Here is a 27,100-nt window from a genome sequence, read left to right as displayed (position 1 = left end):
GATTACGATATCGTCTGCGAAACGAAGGTGAGTGATGTAATCGCCGTTGATGCCCAGTCCTTTCCGACCAGAAACTTAAATACATCTACCAACGCAGCGGTGAACAGCTTGGGCGATGGCTGCAGTTGGATAGGCTTTGAGCTCTGATCCTGGAGACAAACATGATGGCGTTTCTATACAAACACTTCAACGCTTCGATATATCGGTAATCATAAGCCTGCGCATTTTAAATCGTACTCAGTTTGTAATTGCGGTGGACTAATAATATATTAATAAATTAGTTTACGCACACAACGATTTACTCGTACTACCTAATCTTTGGGTGCCTCAGGCTGAGGCGCGCGAATAAGACAGCAGGCGTCATTTTGACGCTAGTTAGATTTACATCTGCGGGCCTACCATGAACTCTTATTGCGATTCAATTGACAACCTAAAATGAACTTCTTTGCTATTTCGTACCACGACGTGATTAGAAATATCTAATTTAAGTTGACGTCAAATCAACTGATTAAATCCCAATGATGTCAAAAATCATGTCAATTGAATCGCAAAATGATTTAGTTCGTTCATTCATTCGTACCATGATGTAATATTTCAACCTAAACTGGATAGCTTATGTGTCAAAGTGAGCGATTCAAAAAAAGTTGCTACTTCCAGGAAAGTGAATCGTGTAGTTAATAACTTTTAAAAAATAGTGAAAAATATATATAGAAAAGGAAAATTTTATTGATGAAAGATGAGAATACTTTATTGGACTTTTTTGTAAACCAAAATACTGAAAATAAATACCGAAAATAAAAATACTAAAGACGAGGCAGTAGGTGCCGAAATTAAATTGATATTTTGCCTCATGTTGCTGAGGGTTAAATTTTTCTTGTTTAGCTTATCCTCCAGAAATGTTGCAAGGCACTCGTGTTTGTGCGGTATATCCGGTTGACGAACATATTTCCCTAGGCTTGACAAGTAGCGAATTGCGCCTTGAGATGAGTCAGTAAGGGCAAGTCATAATAGTCTAGATAAGAAGAGGCGTATATTCCAAGGATTTGATCACCGAGGCATAAAAAGGTGTTAAAGTGATTGAAGATGGTCGTTTTTTGGAGTTACATTTGAAGAGACACATTCCGAAAAACCAACCTTCCATACCAATACACTTACAATAGTACGGGATCATTATACTGCATGATTTATGGCCGGATTTTCCGAATCAAAATTTGGTTTCCCAATCGACCAACGAGCGCGTATCTGCTGTAACAGAACTTATCTGCAAAATGCTAAGAAAGAAGACAGTACTTCAACCCGACCCACCGACTAGCAGTTTATTGTATCACTAATTGTAGACCGGCCAATCTCCTTACCAACTCAAAACGTTGCGCTAATTATCGGATATCTGTACTAGAAGCGGTGGTTCAGGCTATGTATTAATTTAGCAACAATTGAAGCGCAACTCGTGAATCCATATACGGACGTTCAGTCACCATCAACATGTCTCCTGAGGAACTAGTGATATTCTCAGCTGCGTTTGTTATAATTTCATCGCATAAAAAAAGAAAAGCGTTTTCGGGTTCCAATTACTTACGAAGTGAAGGATGGAAGGTGTTCAGTGACCTCCGCGTGTTTGACGGATCTTTTAATAACTTTACCCGAATGAGTCCTATTGATTTTAAGATATAATTGAGACAAATTGAACCCATAATAACGAGACATGACACAAAGTTTCGGAGATCTGTTACTGATACTCTTAGATTGGCAGTCACTTGAGTTTTTTTTATGGTTTTAATTTCTTTCTTTCCCCAGTGAATTGTGATCAGAGGGTATGAAGTTTACTTTCTGTAGTATCCCACAAACACTCATACTTTTGATATAATTCAATAAATTTAAGTACACGTTTGATAGACCACACTAGAGCCATTGTTACAGTACATACATTTACATGTTGAATGGAAACAAACAATAAGACACACATCATGTTGTGCATCGACTGGCAAAGATGTTGACCGTTACGTTTTATAATAATACCCATCTATAATTAGACAAGTTCTAAGTTTACCTTACTGAAATTGAAATTAAAATTGAACAGGTCATAATGCACTAATGTAAGAACACTTTAGAAATTCAGGGCAAAAGGCCAAATAGCTTGTCGCACATTAATACATAGATCGCACAATAAGGATATTATGGACTTCATATGGATGTCTGACGCAAAGAAATTTTCTACAAAATTCTTAAAAAAACAGGGTAGTACATAAAACCAACATGTCATCTTATTCTTGACATCAAACATGTTCTCTATGAATAAAAATTAATAAATAATTCTAAATGAAACCAATACATTTTAATGAATAAAACAAATTACATAAAAGCATTGAAAAATAAAATATCTTCAACTAATACCTTTTGCAACTAAAAAAAATATGCTGAATTACAGAATACTGTGCCTTTATTAAGTGAATTATGCCACAATACTGTAACGTCACATGTTAAGACATATTTTAACAACCTGTATATAATATTGCATTTCGACATTTTAAAATAAAGCCTTGCATAAACAAAGTAAATAGGTTCATAATTGCAATTTACTCCACAGAAATAAGGATTTCCATACATAATGTAAAATAAACTATATTTCTAGATACCTAAAGTCGAAATTAACAAAACAATCATATAAACCTGCCTAAACAGTCAAAAACAACTCACATGACTATATTACTTTTAATTATACAATTTATAACTCTATGAAATAGGTTTTTTACACAACTTCTATACAAACTCACATATTACACTTATTACACTTCACCAAAATCTTTGAGGTGGGCCCATCCATCTATTTGGAGTTCTAGGGCCGTTTCGAGGCCAAAACTGGGGACTCACATTAGGTCTATAATTAGTTCGTGGAGTCCAGTTTCTAGGATAGCGGGGTAAATGTCTGGGCCCCGATTGATTCCAATCACTTTCATTATGATCAACATCATAGTCCACACTTCTAGTCCTCATATTATCTTCAAATGTGCTGTCGTTTGAATTTTCTTCACGCTTATCCATATAGTTGGAGTTAAACATATGCCGAATTGGAGTATTTTGATTGTTCGGAAGGAAATTGGTCATGTTTTGGGATACATTTGGGTGTAAATTCTGATGTGGGGGTAAGTTCGGATGCAAGTTCTGATTTGCCGGTAAATTAGAGTGCAAGTTGTGATTTGGGGGTAAATTGGGATGCAAATTGGAATTCAGCGGTAGCTTTGTAAGCAAATTCTGATTAAGGGGTAAATTAGGAGGCATATTTTGATTCAAGGGTACACTGGGATGACCCTGGGTTGGAGGCAAATTAGTATTCAAATTATGGTTTGGGGGTAAATTAGGAGGAGGTGGATGCAACAACGGGGTTTTATTCTCATTATTGAATGGTAGAGGCATATTGAATTTCAAATTTGAAGGCATTTTATCAAATGGATTCGACAGTGGGGGTATAATTGCGTCTTTTGTCTCTGTCTGCGTATTATTGGTATGTACAAAATTCCCGCTATTGTTTCGGACCTTTTCACCCCCGCCGACTAGCACCTTGTTATTGTTGAAACTGTTACGACGATGCTCGACTTGATTCTGCTTGTTCGGGTACATACCATCTGAAAACATTAACATAATTTTGACAAAAACTCTTATTTCAATGGAAAAAATCCATAGATATTAATAATTTGCGAGAAAATAGATTAACTGCACCTTCGATAAAATATAATATATATTGAAGGTAGCGGCCGCCAATACGACATGAGAAATATGGCCATAAATAAACATTTGTCACTAGTTGTGATTAGTATTGCTGAACCGCAGAAAACATGCGAGGCGCTCTAACACTGCTAATAAAAATAGTAAATAACACACAAAAACCTTTCTTATTTTCGGGAAATTATAATTACTTTTATCACTCTGGGGGCCATCCATAAAGTACGTCACACGTTAATGGGGAGGGAGGGTATCACCGAAGTGTGACAAGGGGCATGGGGGGTCAATACTTTTGTGACGTCACATGGTAAAATTTAAAATACTAAAACGCAAAGTTTGGATGTGAATTAAAAATTTTAAAAATTTATGAACTTGATCTATATTTATTAATAATTTAGCATTCTAGCATTCAGCTATGCGATAATCTCTCATGCAACGTCAACTCAAATTATTATTTAATAAAAATAAGTAAAAAATTAAAATAGCTGTTTTCTCTCGATTATTTTTAAATACATACATAAATTTAAAAAATGTGTGACGTCACATCAGGAGGGGGGGGGGGGGGTTATAAAAATGTGACAACCTGTGACAAGGACGGGGGAGGGGTTCTAAAGTCCTAAAATTCGTGTGACGTACTTTATGGATGGCCCCTCTATTGCAACTGTTAATATTAAGTTAAGAAGTTATCGTATACATATATATACATATTTTAGTTAATTCCTAATGAAGAGCACGAAATCAATGTTATATCTACAACACGTCTAATTATAATGAACACCTTGCACATTAATACTACTTTATCAATTGAAACTTACGGTAAGGCGGTAAATTTGCAAGAATAGATGTTTATATTATAGTAAATAGAGTTAAATACATACATAATATTTCAAAATTTATAACAGTTTTAAGTGTAACTTTTGTAGAGTATTTTGTATCTTGGGTATAAATAGGACAACACAAAGTAAATTGGTCATTTTACCATACCTACACGCTTGACCTGACTTGTATTTCCCGCGTCCGCTTATAGAGTACAGTGTAAATTGTTTGACTTGAAGAAAACCACATATATTTTAATATCGTAAAAATACTTTTGAGATTAGCTGACGTACCTACCGATAACGGAAAGACCTTTTCTTTAAGACAAATACACCATCCAACCCACCCTATGTAGAAACTATGTATGATTGAGGTCAATCGTTAACATAAAAATATTTTATATTTTTGCAACTGAATACACCACTAAAGTTTTATTAGAGTAAAGTTTGAGCAACGTCTAAGTCAAATCTAAGTTCGCTCTATAGATATAGAATATTTAAAACAGTATTTTAGAAAGCGTTTTTATTAGAAAATATTTACCGATGTATTTATAACCTAATGGTTATCATGATCAGGGGGTAATTCGCTATACTCACGTTGGTCCTCATCTTCAGATAGGTCCATGTCGACGCTCTCCACAATATCAGTAGGCTGCAACAACGGCGGTACTCGGTAGTCCTGACATAAGGCATAAGTGGCATTTATTTTCTCAAAATTGATTCCTTTAGAATTCTTTTCGATGTCATTTCTAATATACTAGATACTACTACCGCTTCGGAAACAAATGACGCTCTCAGAGAGAAGAAGCGGCGTAAGAAACTCTCCCAGCATTTTTTTGCGCGCTTATTAGTCAAATATACAATATTGTATTGTCATTGCTATTGTTATAAAACAATCATAATCCTGTGTCGATGTCAATCATTATTATATTTAGTATCTGGAAGAACATTCTGATGATGTATACTAGGAGCAAGCAGCAGTTCAACAAAGCAATATGTTTCACCTCCACAATAATTATTTCTTCTAATATTGGGACCCCTATCTATATTCCTAACAGCTGAAATTCACAGAGTAAAATTACCATTGCGGCTACAACAAGAAATAAGTACCAAGTTGGCGAATTTAAAAATGGCCGCCATCCTTAAGAAATAAAAAAAATTTAAGAAAGTATTTTTAAAATAGTTTATATCTTGTACAATGGTATGGAATGCACTTGACGTTTTTTAGTTTAAGGTATATAGTATCTATATATGTGTTCAGATAATTCAATATTTTATCCGCATTTACTTGCCAACAAACTATTAAAGTTTGGCAAGATTAATATTATTATGTAAAAAATGATAAAATGTAATTCCTCTTGAGTCTAGTTCTTACAATCTACTATGACCACATACCATCTTGAGATCCGTATGAATGCTGTGGCACTGATGGTAAAAGGACAAGATTGATCCAAAAACCCGGCTCGTTGAGACAAACCCAGCAGTTGGTGCATGTTGAGTTCAATCATGACAACTTGACATTTGTGACAAACATTCAGCGTTTTGAGTTCGTGATTTCAAAACTCAAAAAGGCCGACAGCCTAACATACTTCAAAAGTTTCATTTGCACCATAGACTTAGAACATACTAGAGCATAGACAACCTGACTTCCCGATAATGTGTGAACAATTTTGATTTTTTATTGTGTGTGTATTTTTATTAGTTATAGTGGTTTAATATTCAAAACACTAGGGACCTATTGCAAAGCGTGGCTGGCTGTTTACGACTTGTTTACCACAATCGGTTACAGTAACAATAGATTCGCTTACATTTTCTATTTCGCTGTATCTCCGTTAGAGATGGTCTTCTCTCTCGCACGTTTTGTTTGTCTATTGGCAACTGCCTGATGTCACTCAGTCGTGAATATGACAGGTTTGTCATAAAAAAAAAAACAAAAAAATTAAAATACTAAACTTTATCAATTATTACCCTTATTACCTGGTCGAGATTGGCTTGGATGTGCGTCCTGGCCGGCATCTCGTGAGTTAGCGATATGAGATTCCTGTGATCCACATCTGAAAATGAAATATTACAATTAAATCTAGATCTGCTGAAATAATTCTAGCACTATTTAAAAAAAAACATAAATCTTATTTCAAAAATTATTTCACTATGATAATCATTACATTTTTACGCTCAGACGAGTAAAGCTAGGGTTACTATAGATGCGAGTTCTGACGAAAATTTGTTCTGACGAGTTCTGACGGATTCGTCAGAAGAAACAAACGCCTGGTATCCAATGACAGTGTTTACACTGGCAACGCTCGAGCGGTTCTGACGACGTCGTGCATGTTCTGACGCGTTCGTCGTTGCCAGCATCCATAGTAACTCTAGCCTAAGTCGTGGAAGTCTAATCCTAGATATAATTCAAATAACAGTACAACTAAATAAATCAATGAATATAGAAACGGACTACGCAAAAATTATCGCTATTAATAGCAATAATAGTTTTTTAAGTGGAAACTAATTGAAAAGAAAACATTTAAAAAAAATCAATGTATTCGAACGGATGAAGCCGCTTTGTGTTGACTGTGCCTTCTGGTCATTTCGTCCCTTATAGCCGGGTCCGCTGCGTCGTGTTTTCATGTTTGTTATCACAATAACATATTTTTAAACCGATTAGGGGCGTGGCTTAGCACTTTTGTTAAAATAACTCCACTCGCGTTCGCCTGCGCGGAAGGATATTAACACATAAAATGTTAGCGTTCACTGAATGAAGACTTAATACCTGATAATTCTATTTGGCTTGTTTGTGATGGAGTGGAATAAAGAAAATACTTGTTTTTTTTTTAAATGATAACAAAGACTGGTTCTTTGGGATGTTATATTGGTAGCGTATAGACACTGCTAATGACGTCATATGATTCCCTCAAATCCTTTTTTATATCCGGTAAGACTATTTAATATAACAACTATTGAAAATCACTTTCTAAGCAGCGGAATTAAGTTTTTCATACCGAACCTATCATCAATTTGTAATTTTTAAATACTAAACGAACGTGATTGCAGGCATCGTCGGACCCGGAATCTACACCTATTATTTGTTTTGAGAAGTAAATCTACTATTTCTTGAACCGCAACCACGTCTTCTTCACTCATTTTTGAAATGATACAAACATATAATTCAATAAAAACAGATGCGGCGGACGAACTGTTTTGAACATATAAATATATATTCAGTTCAACAATGTATATATCAGGGGCGTGCATTCAATATAGGCAAATAGGCATAGTCTACCTCAATAAAAACCTAAATTAAAATTATATAGCACTAACGTTACAGTTAATTTAGTCCACTAAACACCCACCTGTAAGGTAGGCAGTTTTACAAACGCCTATTAGAAGCGGCTCCCTTAAATAGAAATTATTTAGCAAGTGTTCGTCGAAAGTAATACGAGTACAGAAGAAGGTGCGCTGTTTACATATCAAATGTTCCTAAACAATGACTTCCCAATTTACCAGCGTAACGTAAGCATGCCTACTGACATAGTATTGGCCCATCGCCTAAATCTTAATGAATTATATCGTGACTCCCGAGGTAAACAATAACCAACGATCCCATATCTGTCTCACTCGCTCCCATGTGCAGTGGATTATAACCTGTTTCGCTTTGCTGCAAAGTGCAAGGCCATTTTGTTTTTTAGTTTAATTGCTCAATGTTTTGATTTTGCGTTTACTGTTTGTACAATGAAATAAAATAAATGAACTGTGTGTTGTGTGTTAAAAATAGGTACCTATTAGGTTATCCAATTATAATAGATAAATTAGAGTGTGCCAGTTATGATACACAGTTTGCATTCGAACAAAAATAAAAATTGTTTCGTTCAATATGTAGGCCGATACAAATTAATATTACTTGAGATATCTGTGATGATGAAAATTTTGTTTGATCGCTATTCCTTCACAATACCTACAAGTAACAACACGAAGAACACCGCAAAAACAGTGGTAAGCGAATTTATATCGTTATTACCAACTAAATATTAGACCTATTTACAATATGTAGGTAAATATATTAGTTTTGAATGATAAGCACACCGATTGTAGTGTGTAATTTCTATTTTGAGTTCATAAGTTGGAAAATTATATTGATTGAGATTAAAGTTGTTTTTGAAGCTACAAATGTTCCAAATACATATTATTACAATAGTAATTAGAGTTCACATTGGATCATGGATAAGTGAGATCTACTAGTGAGTTAAGAAATATGAAAGTACACAATACAATATCACGTCGTTATAATATTATTAGTGATCGTGAAATCGATGTTAAATTTATGCAACATCAAAAATGCATGAAAAATCTACACAGTGATTACAATTTGTGTCTTTATCGCTAGAGGTCGGTAAAAATGAAAATATCTGTATCATAGTTAATTTTAATAACAAAATCATTTAGAAAAAAACCACGCGTACCTATTATGGATAAGGAGCTACAATAGGAAAACTAATTAACATATTCTGAAGCCAATCAAAAAGCGGACTCTATATGTCATTTTTGAAGAGTTTAATTTAAATCATCTAATTACTAATATATAAAATTCTCATGTCGCGGTGTTTGTAGTTAAGCTCCTCCGAAACAGCTTCACCGATTCACATGAAATTTTGTGTGCATATTGGGTAGGTTTGAGAATCGAACAACATCACTTTTTCATCCCCCTAAATGTTAAGGGTAGTCCACCCCAAATTTTTTTGACATTTTTTTTATTTTATTTTATTATGATTCAGCATTTAAAAATAGATACAACTTCAAATTTTTGCCCTTTTACGATCTACAACTATTTTAGTATCGTTTGTATCCACAAATCCGCTAGGGTTGCAAGATGGCAATCGTATGCAATAATTGTAGTAGGATAAATTTGGTAGGTCTGAGAACTTTTTACAACTAAAATTTTTTTTAATTACTTTATATGGCAATACAACGTTTGCTGGGTCAACTAGTATCAATATAAAATTATTTTGTAGAAAATATACGCTGAATAATTAATTAAATTAAAATTGTGCTTTGCAATACCTAAATTTTTAACTACCTAATTTCATATTATTAGAGTGATAACAACCGACCACCAATTAATGGTTCCGAAATTATACGCGAAACACAAACAACTACAATATTTTGACCTCAAAACCTAGCGCTGTCGGACTAATCCCAACTTGCTGGAAAACCAATGCACGCCCCTGATATATATATAACCGCAATTACCTTGATGCGACGACACTCTGTGCGGCACCACCGGAGAGATTGCCGGCGGCGGCAACAAACGTTGGTCGACGTCTTCCAATTCTGCAAATAATTATAGGCGTGTCCTTAAAACTTCATCAAGGCAATAATACAAAATACGGCAATTTTTTTTATATTCATAAAATAATAACATATTCAACGTAAATAATATAATATAAAATAAATAGTTCTATTTTAATTATTTAAATCGGCTTTACTCACGGTTCATCGATGTTAGAGCTAACTCGTTTCAGGCTATTCGGTGGTCCTTCAGGGTGAGTGTGGTGAGTTCGCGATAACGTCCCTTCTCGAACACAGTGGAAGGAACTCTGAATGGTCCTAACTAGTCGGTATCAACACCGATGAATCGTGAGTAAAGCAAATTTAAATACACAAATAAAATTTGAAAACAAACGCGTTATAAACGGACCTCTCGCGTTTCGTGCCAGTGCTCTCCCAACTGAGCTAACCGTTCGAGTGACGTATCGTCACAAAATCTTGTATGCTTTGTTCAACTCTCAGGTTGTGGCTTCATCTACAGGATGCACTTTGCAGTTGATAACTTGCTCAACCACAATATTTGCATATTAGGAAATTGCATTTGCATAAAGGACTTTTGTTTTTGAAATTGAATTTTCGTTTTCAAACTTTATTTGTGTATTAATCTTAGAAGTGAGAGTTATATTACTTTAAAAACATAATAAATTGTTCAAATTTAAATAAATAAATTTAAGTAAATAATGTCTCACGAATGTTTTAATAATTAATTTAAAATTTCGTGTAAAATAACCTGATAAATTTTACTGTGATTTAGACTCAATCACTTAATTCGAACGAGCTTTATGTAGCTCAGCGTGACAACTCAATTTCAATACCAACAAAATAAACAATTCTACGCAGTACCAGTGGGAGGCTCCTTTACACAGGATGTCGGCTAGATTATGGGTACCACAAGGGCGCCTATTTTTGCCGTGAAGCAGTATTGGGTAAGCATTACTGTGTTTCGGTTAGAAAGGCGCCGGAGCTAGTGAAGTTACTGGGCAAATGAGACTCAACATCTTATGTCTCAAGGTGTCGAGCGCAATTGTGGTGCTGCTTAGAATGTTTGGGTTTTTCAATAATCCTGAGCGGCACTGCATTTTAATGGCAGGGCGTGTTGGTTACCATCAGCTGAACGTTCTGCTCGTCTCGTTCTTATTTTCATAAAAAAAAATTGGACTACACAGATAAAAAGGGTTTTTTGAAGGAAAGACTAAAAATAAAATACTTACGTGTCAGCATTGGTAAGGCTGGAGGCGGCGGTGGCGGCGGTAGGGCCGCCCTGTGGTCAACGTCCACCGCCACGTGTTCCTTCAATAAACATTCCAAATTCAAATATTTCTTGATTATCTTCTTTCTTACACTACCCCGAATTGCAAAATGACTAAATATAAATCAAATTCAAATGTTTTTATTCATAATAGGATTTAAAATCACTTATTGAACGTCAAAAACTACCACACATACGAAAATTTATACCTCAGACCTCAGAAGAACGGGCGCAAGAAACTCAGAAGGGTTTAGTCCGAAAATTCTAATACGAAAAATCGCGTGTCCTGGTGTTGGTTACCAAACTCCACCGAAACGGCTGAACCGATTTTGTGTGCATATCGGATAGGTCTGAGAATCGGCCAACATTTATTTTCATACCCCTAAATGATAAGGATGACCTTATATTTTTTTATTTTTTCGACAGTTTTTTTATTTTTATTTTATTATGATTCAGCATTGAAAAATACATGCATCAATAATAAATACTACCGTATGTTACCTTGATCGTGGGCGCCATGACAGACGGCGGAGGCGACGCAGGCGGCTCCGCGAACACGTTGAGCGGCGCAGAGCTCTGATCACAAACAAGCAATTCATGTACAACACCAATGACCTCATACAAGTCATAACATCATAGGAAGTTGATTCCAAAAACAAAAACTATCATTTGTTATGTTTTTAAAATGATAACCTTCACTTTTGGGATTAAGACACAAATTAAATTTGAAAAAAAAAAAAATAAACATTGCGGAACTCGCATCCCCGACCTGTCGCATTCCGTGCGAGTGCTCTTCCAACTGAGCAAACCGTTCGAGTGACGTATCGTTGATAGAATTTTGTATGCTTTGTTCGACTCTCAGGTTGTGGCTCCATCTACAGGATCTACTTTAAAGTTGATAACCTGCTCAACCCCAATATTTGCGAGAGGTCGTGGGTTCGAGTCCCGCATCGTTCATAAAATTTTATTTGTGTTAAAACTACCATTTTTAGTATACAGTAACAGTAACTTTTCGAAAGTGATTTGTTTTTTTTTCTGTGTAAACGAGGTCACCTTATGTAATACCAGTAGAATCACAAGAAGGTTACAAGATTGTTGCAGTGTGAACGCAACATCTACCGCCTAATATTATAATTAATCGCAAAAAGTTTTTCTATAACATTAAACTACCGTCTCCGCTCTTCGTATGGTATAGGAGGATAGACCACCTTGCGGGTCACCTGAGACTAGGTAAGTACTCATCGCCACCCATACCATATCGCAACAAGTAACATCACAAGAAGAAAGCGTTTCTCGCCTTTAATGCATTTGAAGGAATTTGTTATATCAACCTGAGAAAGAAAGTACATTTCATAGTTTAATTGATTTTGTTTTTTTTTTTTTGGAGAGAGAACAAACGAATGTATAGGTCATCTGATGGTAAGTGAATGATCACTTACCATATATGAATATATGGCAGATATGAATCTAGCCATGTTGTTTTGCAACATAAGAAAAATCACAAAAACTTTTTACCAGTGGGAGGCTCGTTTGCGCCGGATGCCGGCTAAATTATTGGGTACTTACCTACCTATGTCTGCCGTAAAACAGTAATCAGTATAAGCATTACTGTGTTTCGGTCTGAAGGTCGCCGTAGCTAGTGAAATTACTGGGCAAATGAGGCTTAACATCTTATGTCTCAAGGTGACGAGCGCAGTTATAGTGCCGCAAATTTTTGGGTTTTTCAAGAATCCTAAGCGGCACTGCATTATAATGGGCAGGGCGTATCAATTACCATCAGCTGAACGTCTCGTCGCTCGTCTCGTCCCTTATTTTCATTAAAAAACTTAGTGTTATACGCGCTTATTTTTGTTGTCTCGTGCTCATTCCGCAGTTGGGTAGTACGGGGCAGAAAGTTTCATGAAAATCACTGTAGTGGAACGCCACATATCTGGATGACGAGAATGGTATATAAATTTATAGTTAAAAGTTCCTCGAGAACCACAATGTGGATGTTGATGTATTGATTTCAGTGGCCAGATATCAAGTGTTAAAGCTTAATATGACGTAATAGTGTTGTTCTAAACATTGTCTTTGGTAACAATTTTTTTACTCACCGAGACAGGAGGGACCGACCAATTATTTGTCGTCCATTGACTGCTTACAATCGCTTCCGGTAAATAATGATGCTCCGGTTCATCTGAAACCAAGCAATATATTAAAATATAGTGATCGGCATTGTTATCTATCACCAATTACCAAAATTACTATACAGGTATCGCGAAATGGAAAAAGCACTGGCGATGTACTTTGCGCAGTTACGTTTATTCGACTAAGTTTGCGAAAAATAATAGAAATGCGGAGGGGAGAGATGTTACTCGGTCGATTAGTCGTTTTGTCGGTACTCATCGCATCCCGCGCATGAGTTGACGTTGTTTTCGACACTAAGTGCTGTCACTAAAGAGAAATTTTTTATAATTATATTTGATCTACGACTTAATAGCAGGAAAACTATTTGCTGCATATTTATGTTCTGACGATTTACGAAATGTTTATTAGAAAAGGCTATTTAATATTGCGATAATAGGTGCTTCAAAATTCATATATTGTCTAAGTATTAGAAAATGTCGACTTACGACTAATTAACAACCATCTCATGAAACGTAACGGTTGTATTTTGTTCACTGAACTGTGACATACAACAGTGTATCAAATTTATGTGTATCGTCTTTGAAATTCCAGTTTGGATGTATATGGACGAAAGTATTTTGAATACCATACTTTTGGATAAACGGAACACCTCACATCCAGATGGTAAGTAAGGGTAATAAGGTGAATTTTTTATGGAGAAAAGGAGGACAAACGAGCGTACAGGTAACCTGGTGTTAAATGATCACCGCCGCTCACATTCTCTTGCAACACCAGAGGAATCACAGGAGGAATGTGAAGATGAAAGGTGCTGAGGAATGAACTTTCATTCCACAGCTTTGTAGTACGGTGGGGATGATATCCTAACTTGTGGCGTGTCGTGCGAAGGTGGAATTCAGGAATCAGGTGAAACAGCTCTTCGGAACACTCCCCGTGATAAATGCGGTAGAGGATATACAATGAAGCGATGTCTCTACGCAACGCCAAGTGATCCATCCGTTCACACAGTACTGGGGCCCGACAATTCGAGCTACTCTGCGTTGCACGCGGTCAAATGGATCGAGCTGATACTGGGGTGCGCCAGACCAGAGTTGACAGCAATACTCCATGTTTACATAGTAATGGATCACAACTATTCGACCAACTCTGCAGGAGGTTTAATGGTTGAAGCTTTTTTATGAAAACTCACCACTGATATTGATAACGGCGTCAATGGAACCGTAGAAAGAGGGGGGCGGCGGATTTCCTGAGCCTTCTGGTGTTAGCAGGTCCAAGCCAGGTAATGCGTCTTGGGAGTTCGCGGATATTTTTGCACTGCTCACTATAAGAAAAAATTGACAGAATTTATAATATCGATTAGTATATTTAAATGCGACACTGACCTTTACTATGTACCACTGGATTAACGGCTGTCAGAGTGCTTTTGTGCCTGTTTGATAATCGCCATTTTGGCGCTGTTCGCCATATAACGATAGTCTGCGGTACTAAAACTAGTGATGATAACCTCAGCAAACATCGATAGATGGTGGGAAACTATATTCAAAAAAAATGTGTACTTTATTACGTTGATTCTTGAAGTATAAATAAAATAGAAAACGAAGGAAATTAATTCAAAATGCAAAAATACTTCAGAGTATTGTACGTTCCTTCGCAGCCATTTGTATTATACGTAAAAATTAGTTCTCTGGACGCTCCCGAGTGGCGCTTCAAATAGGCACAAAAAATTTGCTGTCAAACACATGAGCCTGTCCAGTGGTATTTATATAGGTCAGTGAAATTCGAATATATTAATTGTAAGTCGGATTAAAAAGCCGAAGTGAAAAGTCATTTACTGATTCGATTAGAATTATTTGAGTTTTTTTTTTGAGTTATTACCTATTCAATAAAATAACATAATAACCTATTTTATGGCAATGAGTAATGGAAGAAAGGCATAGCGAACCAATTGTTAATCTGCCTAGCGAGAGCAGTAGCAGTTAGCTAAACAACTTATGGTATAATAGTAAATTAGTTGCAGTCAAACTTTAGTGCTGCCACCACAACTAAGTATTTTATCGTAGAAAGTAAAGCACTTGTACCTACTACTATGTACCGATTTGAAGGTTATGTATGGGTGTTTGAGTAAGTACACCGTAGTACAACATTGTGATCAATTATGACTCTGAGCAGGTTGATACTGTTACACTAGAGACAGACTATCTTACTGTAATAAAAATGTATGTTTAAAACTGTATTAGTCATATGGTCAGAACTAAAATCATTTATTTATTCCATGAAGAATTACAGAAAACTTGTGGGACCACCTTGTGGTGCAAATACGGCTTATAAAGTTTAATAATACATCAAAATAATACCTGAAGTGTCTGGTGATATGGTGATGGTATCCACCGGAGTAAGTGTCTTCAGAAAGTCATTTATACTGAAATCCTGCTTCTCTCCAGGTCGTGTATTTATCACTTCTATTTTGTTTGCTGTTATAAAAATTATAAATTTATTACGGGAGAAGCAACTTAATAGATACACTTCTAAGCAACAGACATGACTTTCAAGCATAGAGCATACTGCAAACATAAAGGCCGATAACACATTCTTGACCCCATGTGTGGCGGATGTCCATGAGAGGATGCCTCACCACTTCTCATCACATGTCAAGCCTCTTGCCCATTTGCCTTCTCTTGTAGTATAAAAAAAAACATAGCATTATGAACACCAATTTAATTTCGAATAGTTTATATTCAACCTACTAGCTGACCCAACAGACATTGTTCTGTACATAATAAATAAAAATACTGTTTTTTTTATGAACTTGTCAATAATATTTCATAACATCAAGAATTATTTCGATAAATATAAGCACGAATCTATCATAAATAACGTTTTTTGTTTACAATAACCAAGCTTGATTATCTAGCAACCCGTAACATAAGCCATATAATGATACCCCGAGTATTATAAACACAAGTGGAAATCACGTTTCAAATGGTATCGCCGAGTTTAGCGCCAAACAGAGGTTAAAAAATTGGCTATTACAAAGACGTAATGTAAAAGCTGTTTCCATAAATACGATATTAATCCTTTTTTTTATGGAATAGGAGGACAAACGAGCGTACGGGTCACCTGTTGTTAAATGATGACCAGAGGAATCACAGGAGCGTTGCCGGCTTTTAAGGAAGGTGTACGCGCTTTTTTTGAAGGTACCCATGTCGTATCGTCTCGGAAACACCGCACAAGGAAGTTCATTCCACAGCTTTGTAGTACGTGGAAGAAAGCTCCTTGTAAACCGCACTGTGGAGGACCGCCACACATCCAGATGGTAGGGACGATATCCTAACTTGTGGCGTGTCGTGCGAAGGTGGAATTCGGCGGCAGGAATTAGGTTAAACAGCTCTTCGGAACACTCTCCGAGATAAATGCGGTAGAATACACACAATGAAGCGACTTCTCTACGCAACGCCAAGTGATCCAGCCGTTCACAGAGCACTGGGTCACCGACAATTCGAGCTGCTCTGCGCTGCACGCGGTCAAATGGATCGAGCTGATACTGGGGTGCGCCAGACCAGAGATGACAGCAATACTTCATGTGTGGCCGGAACTGCGCTTTGTACAGCGCTAGAATGTGGGCCGGCTTAAAGTATTGCCGTGCTCTATTAATGACGCCCAGTTTCTTTGAAGCCAATTTGGCTTTGCCCTCCAGATGGCCACGGAATTGGAAATCGCTCGAGATTTCGAGACCCAGTATTCCGATACTAGGCGAGGCTTTTAGGGAAGTGTTGAAATCCTTTTCATTTTATTACTACAAATTATAAAATCATTCAGAAGTACGTTTTTGTTTCATTTCTAACTCACTAACTATAATTGCACAATTCAGATTTATTTATACTCCATTATTCCCAAAGACTTAAGTCATTTTTTTCTATTCACAGAACAGTGTCTGTCGGGTCAGCTAGTATATGTATATATTATTATTATCTATTTGATAGAAACAGAAAAATATCTCACCACTACTCAGATCAATTTCCGCATCATTAAACATAGTGAGTGGATTATCCGAAGTAAGAAATGAAGAAAGTCCCAGGTTGTACAATGAGCCATCCGCAGATACAGTAGAATTGAATGTTTGGTCAATGTTGTATGAACCTGAAAAACATTTTAAAATAAGTTTACATAAACAGTAGCCTCACATAATTAATGAAAAATTTAAACCTTAGATTTTTTTGAAAGAAGGAATATCATAGAAGGAAGTTTATTCCTTAGCATGGTTGAATGGGAGAGAATGTTGCCTGAAAAATGCGCTGTGGAGGAACACATCCACACAGCCAGATTGTGAGGATGATATCTAAGTTTATCGTGTTATGGACTCCATTTGTCGCCAGTGTATGTCTTATAGTGAGCTATAATTTAGACAAGCTTGAAATATTGGCATGATTATAATTAATGACTCCGTTTTTTCTTCGTTTTGCTCAGTAGCCTCCTATGACACCCATGGTAGTATGGCCCATGGCCAGTATGGTAAAAATGTAAATATATCCACAATATCGTTAGCGATTTTGCTTGCTCTATAAATGCTAGTAATTTATCATTACCATTTTCATTGCCCTCATCCTCCTGCTCCTGCGGTGGTAGATCCAAATCCTCATCAGGTCCTGGTGATGGAACATCTTCATCCCGAGCCGGAGGTGAGGGCGTGGCGCTCGGCAATGTTGGTATTAAATCGTCGAGCTTACGTTTGAGTGCACGCACTCTGGCGCCAAAATTTTTATATGCCTGTAAAATAAAATAGACTCATATGCTTCAAGTTTTCTGGATCGTGGTGTTATTTTGTACCCAATATTTGGCTGCATCCAAAAATACAGACCAATTTAGACTCAATTATTTTATTCAATGTTGAATATTTATGTCACTTATTGTGAACACTAATGCAACTGACTTCATGTATTAAAACCAAGATTATGAACCTTAATAAGAATACCGATACGCAAGCAAGAGAACCGGTACTAAAGGAGACATTGCATCCAGAAAAGACGCCACTCTCCTTCTAGTTGCCGAGTGACTCACTGTTTGTATTTATTAAACATGTTTCTCATACTATGCATATACTATCCTAACATAATGTTATATTCAAATTAAAATATTTTTGATTAAAATACGATATAAAATCACTTATTGAAAGTCAGAAACTACCACCCATTCCAAAAGGTGTGCCTCAGACTGGAGAAGAATGGGCGCAACAAATTCAGTGGGCTTCTTTTTTTATATAAAAATATGGTTACAATGTAAAAAAAATATTATTTAATAGCCAGAGGGTGATCTGTCCATTCCTTATCTGTGGTATCATTAAAAAGGTAATTTATGTTATAGTAACCTTTACCACACACACATTTCATAATACAATACTATGTAACCACACACAATTTCGTAATACATTTCTTGGGATCTTGTTGTAAAAGCATGCCACAAAAGACTTACTAACTTGACTTAGACGGGTAGTAGGCATTATAAGTTTATGTTTGTTCCTGTTGTTAACATTATAATTATGACAGTTTCTAGCAAATTCACTTATGTGCCTATGTACATACATGACATTATCAAGAATATATATATAGTACTTGATAATACATAAAATAAAATGGCTTGAGTCATGAGACTTAAAATGGAATTGTACAATATTTTTCATATAACAGTGTTTGTAAATATGTTTGGATGTGTGTCTTCAATCACAAGAAATTTGTAATTTTGCTTTTGCTAGTTTTTTTATATTGTTCCTTGTGAAAGCATTTCTAATGCAGATAATGTTGTAGGTGAAAGCTAGTACTTACATAAGCAACAACTTTAACTTCTCCCCTCTGTGTGGCATAATATTGATTGGCAGAGCTGAGCAGTGCATGCAATGCTTCTCTAGCAACAATCTCTCGCTGTAAGGCCTGTGTATATCTCTCTATGCAACCTATACCTTCATTGATCTCTTTACTAACATCATCTTTATTGCTCCTTTCTGGAAATTTAATTTTATAATATCATTATTATTATATATGACATGTTACAGTTAAAAAACAGTAATAATCTTGCACACACATATAATTGCCATACTATTTATGCAATGAACAGGGGATCAAACAAAAACAAAAAATATAGGCTGTCCCTAAGATTATGGTCCTCCAATTCCACATCTTCAAAATTTCTTAATAAATAGGAACATTTTTAACTTTCAGGCTCAAATGCAAACTTTACTATGGCTTCAATATGACTACTCAAACAAGATGAAGCCTCAAAAACTCAGTGAGCTATAATTTCTATCTTTTTTCTTTATCTTTCTTCTCCTCAACTTACCAGTAATAAGAGATCTTTTATACAAACACTTTCGTTATTGGTAATTGTGTGGCTGGCCCCTTTAGATAGATTCCCAATCTACATGTAAAAATGTATGATAATGTTTAATATTATTAAACAATGCCCCCTCTCTATACTAACAAACCATCACAACTATAAGGAATACACAACAGTTATATCTTCTTTAACTCTGCATTGTTATAGACATCAACCTGTAGACTCCTAATATCTATAGGTATTTTTTTTTTAATGAAAATATGGGACAAGACAAGCAGGACTTTCAGTTGATGGTAACTGATACACCTTGCCCATTACAATGCAGTACCACTCAGGATTATTGGAAAACCCAAAAATTCAAAATTCTGAGTGGCACTACAATTCTGCCTACACCTTGAGACATAAGATGTTAAGTCATATTTGCCAAGTAATTTCTAATGAACCAAACACAATAATGTTTACACATTACTGCTACACTGCAGAAATAGACACCATTGTGGTACCCATAATATAGCCGGCATCCTGTGCAAAGAATTTTGTCAAACAACTAAAAGCTCAAGGTAATGAGTTATGAGTTATGATATATTATATCATCATCATGATAGCCCAGATAACATAAAAATAATCCAAATCATACCTTTCAAATTGATACACAGTGTATCAGCATCAGAGAGATCAAGTGAACACTCATGGATTTGTTGCAACCGTAAATCTGTGTCTGCTTCAAGGACTACACACTGCTTTATCTTGTTAATTAACTGCTGTGGCTGGAAACAGTCCGACTATTATATTAACTTATCCTAGCTATGTTTCACTGGGGTTCATTCTAATAATATAACTAGCTGACCTGACAGATGTTGTACTGTCATTAAACGGTTTGAGAGATATGGTAAATGTGTGGGTGGGATCGTGACATGACAAACTATATGTATAAACTATATACCTTCCTTGAGCTTCAACGAATCTATTACAAAAGATTTCAATGAGATAGGTCGAATAGTTTAGGGAGTTATTAGGGAACATACAAACATACATTCTCTTTTATATTTATAGATAAATATTATATTGTTGAATTGCAGTACTATATTGGAAGGTTTTAAAGAAACTTTGATGTCCAAAAATATCAATGAATACATCAGTACATTCTGTGATTGGTAGCCACAAGCATATTATGGGAACCTTAATTTTATACACGGGGGTGGTCATATAATTAGAAACACTTCTTATGAATAAAGAAGGAATAACTTCAACATACAAATGTTCATAAAAAATACATAAATTCAATAATTAATAATCATGGCCATGGCATAGCCACTCAAATAAATAAAACCTAACTTAAATGCATAAAACATATCTTACTTTTAATTACAAAATGATTCTTACACATCATGTAAGAGTTTATTTTCTGTTACTGGCGGCTTGGACACCTAATTAGAAACATTTTAAAAACGCACCTATATCTATATCATATCTTTTTTTAGAATAGAATAACATTTCTTTCTAGGCTTTTTCTATTAGTTTGGTGGCAATTCAAAATTTAATCTGAATTTTATTTTGTTCAAAAAAGACAAAAATTAAAGTTGTGACGTGTGAATAAGGCAAACAATTGTTAATTTACATATAGATAGCGTGGGCGTACTGAAGTGAGCTGAAGCAGCTGAGCATTTAAATTGTTCTGTTAAGAAAGTTTTTAATGCAATTGATCATTATAAAACACATGGAACTGTTGAAAATGTTTGTAGAAAGGCTCGGCCAAGAAAAACGGCTCCCAGAAAAGATACGCTAATCGTTCGTGTTTTTAAAAAAGACACAATTAAAGGCTCTCGCCTGTTGTCCCAAGAAACAACTTGTCAGAATGATACGCCGACAGATTAGTGGAAGCTGAAATGTTTGGAAGAATTCCTCGAAACCTTGTGCGGTTGTTTCTAGTTAGTTGACCATTATTGTTCATACCTTAAGACTGATTTAAATGTTTGTCTGTAATGTAATATTGAAACTGTACTTGTATAATGAGATTTATATTGTTTTTCTAATAAATAGTAAATCGTTGAACATATTGTTATCCTATTCATTGTTTCAAAATTAAAATGATTGTGATGAATTATCTTACATAATGTCAGTAGTAGTACCACCACTGGCCCATTAAAATGTGTGTTTTTCTAACCGTATTTTTGTATTAATGTACAAAAGAAATTTGAATTTCTATAGAATATGCATGCACAGTCACCTATACCCCTCATCCTCACCATGCTCTTCTGAAACCCTGAGTGTGACTTGTTTGTTTATGTGTGAGAAATAATTCCAGAATGCCTGAAGTACTATGAGCGAGATGAATGAATCTACTGTCTTTACTAAATGTAATTGGTGTTAACCATTTTAATTAAATAAAAATAAATAAAATTGGTATGAAATATGAATCAAATTCAAATTCAAATATTTTTATTCAAAATAGGATGTGAAATCACTTATTGAAAGTCAAAAAAACTACCACACATTCCAAAGTGAATGCCTCAGGCCTGAGAAGAATGGGCGCAACAAACTCAGCGGGCTTTTTTTTTCATCAAAAATATGTTTTACAATTAAAGTAACATTTACAAAGTAACATTGTACAATTAAACTTATTATTTTATAGCCTGAGGGCGGTCGCTCCATTCCCAATCTGTGGTATCATTAAGAAAGTCATTTATGTTATAGTAACCTTTACCACACAAACGTTTTTTAACAATTCTTTTGAATAACGTAATACTTTTGCTTTGAACATTTTCTGGGATCCTGTTGTAAAAGCATATACATCGCCCCACAAAAGACTTACTAACTCGACTAAGTCGAGTAGTAGCTTATGTCTGTTCCTGTTACCATTAACCGGTTACTAATAAATAGATTATTTCTGTGCTGATTTTTTGTTTATTTTTATTTCAATTTAAAAATCTATTTTATAAATTATCTTTTTATCAAATTATTGTAAAATCATCAAAACTAAACTACTTGCTAAGGGCGATGCATGTTTTGGGGCAAATTCACGTGGTGGCATGGCAAATTACAGCAGAGATATATATTCAAAATAGGATGTGAAATCACTTATTGAAAGTCAAAAAAACTACCACCCATTCCAAAGTGAATGCCTCAGGCCTGAGAAGAATGGGCGCAACAAACTCAGCGGGCTTTTTTTTTCATCAAAAATATGTTTTACAATTAAAGTAACATTTACAAAGTAACAAAGTAACATTGTACAATTAAACTTTTTATTTAATAGCCTGAGGGTGGTCGATCCATTCCCAATCTGTGGTATCATTAAGAAAGTCATTTATGTTATAGTAACCTTTACCACACAAACGTTTTTTAACAATTCTTTTGAATAACGTAATACTTTTGTTTTGAAAATTTTCTGGGATCTTGTTGTAAAAGCATATACATCGCCCCACAAAAGACTTACTAACTCGACTTAGCCAAGTAGTAGGCATCATCAGTTTATGTCTGTTCCTGGTGTTAACATTATGGTTATGACAGTTTCTGGCAAATTCACTTATGTGCCTATGAACATACATTACATTATCAAGAATATATTGAGAAGCAAAAGTTAAGATGTTAATTTCTTTGAACTTGTCTCTCAATGATTCTCTAGGACCTAGGTTATAAATAGCGCGAATAGCCCTCTTCTGCAGCACAAATATTGTGTTAATATCGGCAGCGTTGCCCCATAGCAATATACCAGTTATATATATATCAGTCTGTGAACCTCAATTTGTGAATATTTTTAAACGGTATTACCCACTAATTATACTTAGTTTCATCCAGGCGCATCTTGATACAATGTGAAGCAAAGCCCATATTTTAGTTATAAATTATATTTACTGATACATGAAAATAATAATGTATACTTATTTAGTTACAGCTGAAGTATACAAACAAATTAGCAACATCACTTTCTAATCATTGTTGTTCTAATCTGAAATGCCTCAGTTTGAGTTGTAGCATTCAATATTTTTTTGTTGGACAAGACATTAAATTTGCACAATAATCAGTAGGTATTAATTATTTACCTGAAAATCTAAATCATCATCAGTCTTTTTAACAGCACCAGCTATCAATAACCCAGTCAAATCTGACAAGAACTCTTCATCGTACACAGACCTTTGCTCCCATATTTTGAATATCCGTAATATTTTTGTACGGACCTTTTCATCCCTGAAACACATCATTAAGTATATGAAGAATAACACCTAGACATTTTAATGAATTTAATTTTATTTAACACATGCAATTTTGTTATAATCAGTTGTAACTATTACTGGGTACAACTACACAAACAATTTTGTTTTAAATGTGTGACCTTGTCTGCCCATAATATCAGAAGAACTCCTCCATAAGTTTTGGGTTTACAGAAGCATTACTAATTTGTTGATATTCTTTATAGGCAATATTATTACATTGCCTTTATCTAGACAAAATTAGTAAGCTATGTTGGCAGACACAATTTCAGATACATTAAAATATATATAAAACTGATTCTTTCACATAAAATTAAGACTTATTTACCTATATGCAATATGCACACTGACCATAGCAATAATGATACATTAAGAATATTCAGACTAACCTTACTAGTGGTGTTGCTTTTTGTAAATTAAGGCCCCAACTTTCAACAAATTCATAGTTTTTCCTCTTACTATATTGAATAACATCATTAGCTAGATAAAACAAAACTAGTCTCTGTTCAACCTTTACTCGTTTTAATACATTTAACCAACTAGAAACGATTTTCTTATGGTGATTTCTTTGTTTTAAACACCAGGAAGATAGAGATTGAATACTTTCCTGTGTGTCTTTAAGTTGTGACAACTTCTTCTCGAACACAAGAGGGTTAAATTCTTCTGTTTCACCCATTTTTAAATGTTTTTATTTATTCTTTCCATCTCATACTTAGCTTCACCAAACAGGCTGCACAGTACAATTTAATTTATTTATTTCTTACTGCAAATTCTATTATTCATCAAATCAAACTATAAAACCAATGGCAGCACTAAAATAACCAAAATATTGTTTTCATTGCACTATAACCGCGTTGTTATTGTGTTGATAAGAGGTGCGCCACTTAATTATAAAGTAAATACACTATGATGTTTAAATTTTCTTTGTAACTTTAATTAATTAAATATGAAAGCACTTTCCAAGATAGCATTTGTCAATTTATATAATCATTTAGTGTGTGTAATTCGTTATACATAATTTTGGCTCTAACAACCGCCATTTTATTTGTCGAACCTTAAATGGTACTCGAAGGCCGAAGCCATGATGACCAAAGATAATATTAGTAATGCATGGATTTTATAGACTGTGGCGATTGCATCCACATTTTTTATTTTTTTATTTATGCAGCCCTGCCTTAAGTAGTAATTACATCCTCTTTGGTTCTCATTAGAACGGTATAATGTATTCCTTGGAACATCGCGTCAAGATTCCCGTTTTCACATTTCATGATTTCAATAATTTTCATCATTTTATGAAATTGGTGCGTCAATCCTGTCTTAAATTTTTGCTATTGGTAACAATTTTCATCGATATAACTACTACTGAATATATTTCAGGGTTAGAACTTAGAATAGAACCTCTAAAGAGCGGGTAGCTACATCTTTGATCTTCTTATAGATGTGTAATAGTTCATCAATGTAAGGAAAATATTATAATATTATTGTAATACTCAAATACGGATTATCAACCATTTTCATCCTCTAATGTAAAAAATGTGTGTGCGCGACAGTGTTCAACTCGTCGACAAAATATGGCACAATGTCAACTTTGCGACAAAAAGTACAAGAGCTGTCATGTCCTTGGTTAGCGATCGGCTTGCGAACAGGATTTTTGTGATTTTATTGTTTAGATATTTGATTTGAGATACGGATTCTTTTAAGGTTATCAAATTTGGCTGCCAAAGCTGTAGTGAATATACGTATAAATACAGGATATTCTTCCATATTGTAAGTATTACTTTTCATCTACCGTTTCCAATATAATATGAAATATTCTTTTCAAAACTATTGATTAATGAAACATAGTCACCTATTTTCAGTAAATTTATCGTAATCAAAATAAACTTAAAATAAAACAGGAGCAATGAGTATATTGCCATTAAATAGATGTATATAGTCTTACCCAAGTTATAGGAAAATGCTATTATTTATATCATATTTTCTTAAATTTTATTAAAATAAAGTAAATGCAAACTTCCAAAAACAGACAATACGGCAACCCCTGTGAAAGGCATGGACACTCCTATACTCCAGTTTCCTTAGGACCTACTACTGGACCTTCCTTAGACCTACTACTGGAAATGTTGCTAGCCAATGAACCAATCCTTTGATCTCCATGAGCCCAGAGAATTCACAGTCTCAATCACACGACACACGATATTACCCAGCCATTTAGTGTGGATCTAGGACTGGAAATTCGTTTTATTTCGGGATGAACTACGCCAAGTTAGACATTAATAATTTAAAGAGTTTCGTCAAGAAATTTTTTAATTTGCGCAGTGTTGGTACTGTTTGCATCGAACGATCTGCTCTACAGATTTTTACGATTTTTATCAAAAGTGACACTCATATAACAAAGCTGTAAGTGCGTATGTTTATTTATCAGTTTGTGTGTATATTTGTTACTCCATAACGCTCTAACTAAATGTATTTGGATCTTACGAGTTAATGAGTATAAATATACAATTTAATTTATTAAGTTTGCCCTGTACTTTTCCCGGGGCGTAAAAAGAATAGGGGAGTCCCAGGCCCATGGGTGTCGTCAAAGGGGCCTAAGGGCTTTTTAGAAGTGGGAGAGTCACGCTGCGGTCTTTTGACGTCAGCACAATCGGGCCAGTCTCGTCCGGGTTACTTACCACACTCGCACAGAATACCGGCGTGAAGTAGCGGCCTAGTGCCGCTATGCTTCGCATAGGTTAGTGTCGAGGACCGGTGGCCATTCCCCCCCCCCCTCCACCCGAATATGACAGCGGAACTAAAAAAGATTTTACCCCAGGAGGGTACCGGCTCCACCAGAGTTGGAGAATCCCTCCACGGGCACTCTAGCTCGGGCTGCCCTTCGTATTCTGGGGAGGGCACAGAACCGCGCATGACCAAGGACAAACGAGGCAGTATCACCACGGCACCCCGCTCCACACTCAACGTGGACTTTTGCAATATCAGGGGAATTCACTCAAATTTAAACGCCGTCCACCACCACCTTGAGACGGCGCAGCCGGCCTTGTGTTTCTTTACTGAGACGCAGATATCTCGACCTAGCGATACGTCCTATTTAACGTACCCCGGGTACAAAATTGAGCACAATTTTTTGCCTCATGCCGGGGTATGTAAGTACGTTAGGGAAGATATCTACTGTCGCCGTCTTGGCAATTTTGAGGGTAGGGACCTGTCCACTCTCTGGCTCCGCGTAGATTTAGAGGACCGCGTCCGCATCTATGCGTGTGTCTACAGGTCCCATAGTGGTAACGCAGAAACCGATCATCTCATGGGCTGCGTTCAAGCGGCAATTGACGACGTACTTG

General features: G+C 35.4%; 1 protein-coding gene across 1 annotated transcript; it reads right to left on the bottom strand.

The window, feature by feature from the left end:
- Positions 1-2,307: 2,307 nt before the first annotated feature.
- Positions 2,308-24,819, bottom strand: LOC126973117 (uncharacterized). Its single transcript, XM_050820260.1, has 15 exons — positions 24,149-24,819; positions 23,592-23,736; positions 20,189-20,318; positions 19,044-19,219; positions 17,811-17,991; positions 17,227-17,364; positions 15,582-15,698; positions 14,417-14,548; positions 13,197-13,279; positions 11,602-11,676; positions 11,063-11,141; positions 9,774-9,854; positions 6,510-6,586; positions 5,130-5,211; positions 2,308-3,620 (listed from the first exon to the last, which is right to left on the bottom strand). Exons 1-15 carry the CDS (start codon positions 24,433-24,435, stop codon positions 2,791-2,793), a joined length of 2,613 nt encoding a protein of 870 aa, XP_050676217.1. The 5' UTR covers positions 24,436-24,819; the 3' UTR covers positions 2,308-2,790.
- Positions 24,820-27,100: the final 2,281 nt, after the last annotated feature.

This window comes from Leptidea sinapis, chromosome 28, assembly GCF_905404315.1.
Source record: "Leptidea sinapis chromosome 28, ilLepSina1.1, whole genome shotgun sequence".
Lineage (NCBI taxonomy): Eukaryota > Metazoa > Arthropoda > Insecta > Lepidoptera > Pieridae > Leptidea > Leptidea sinapis.
Note: the sequence above shows the minus strand (reverse complement) of the source record. Positions and strands in the feature narration are given on the sequence as shown.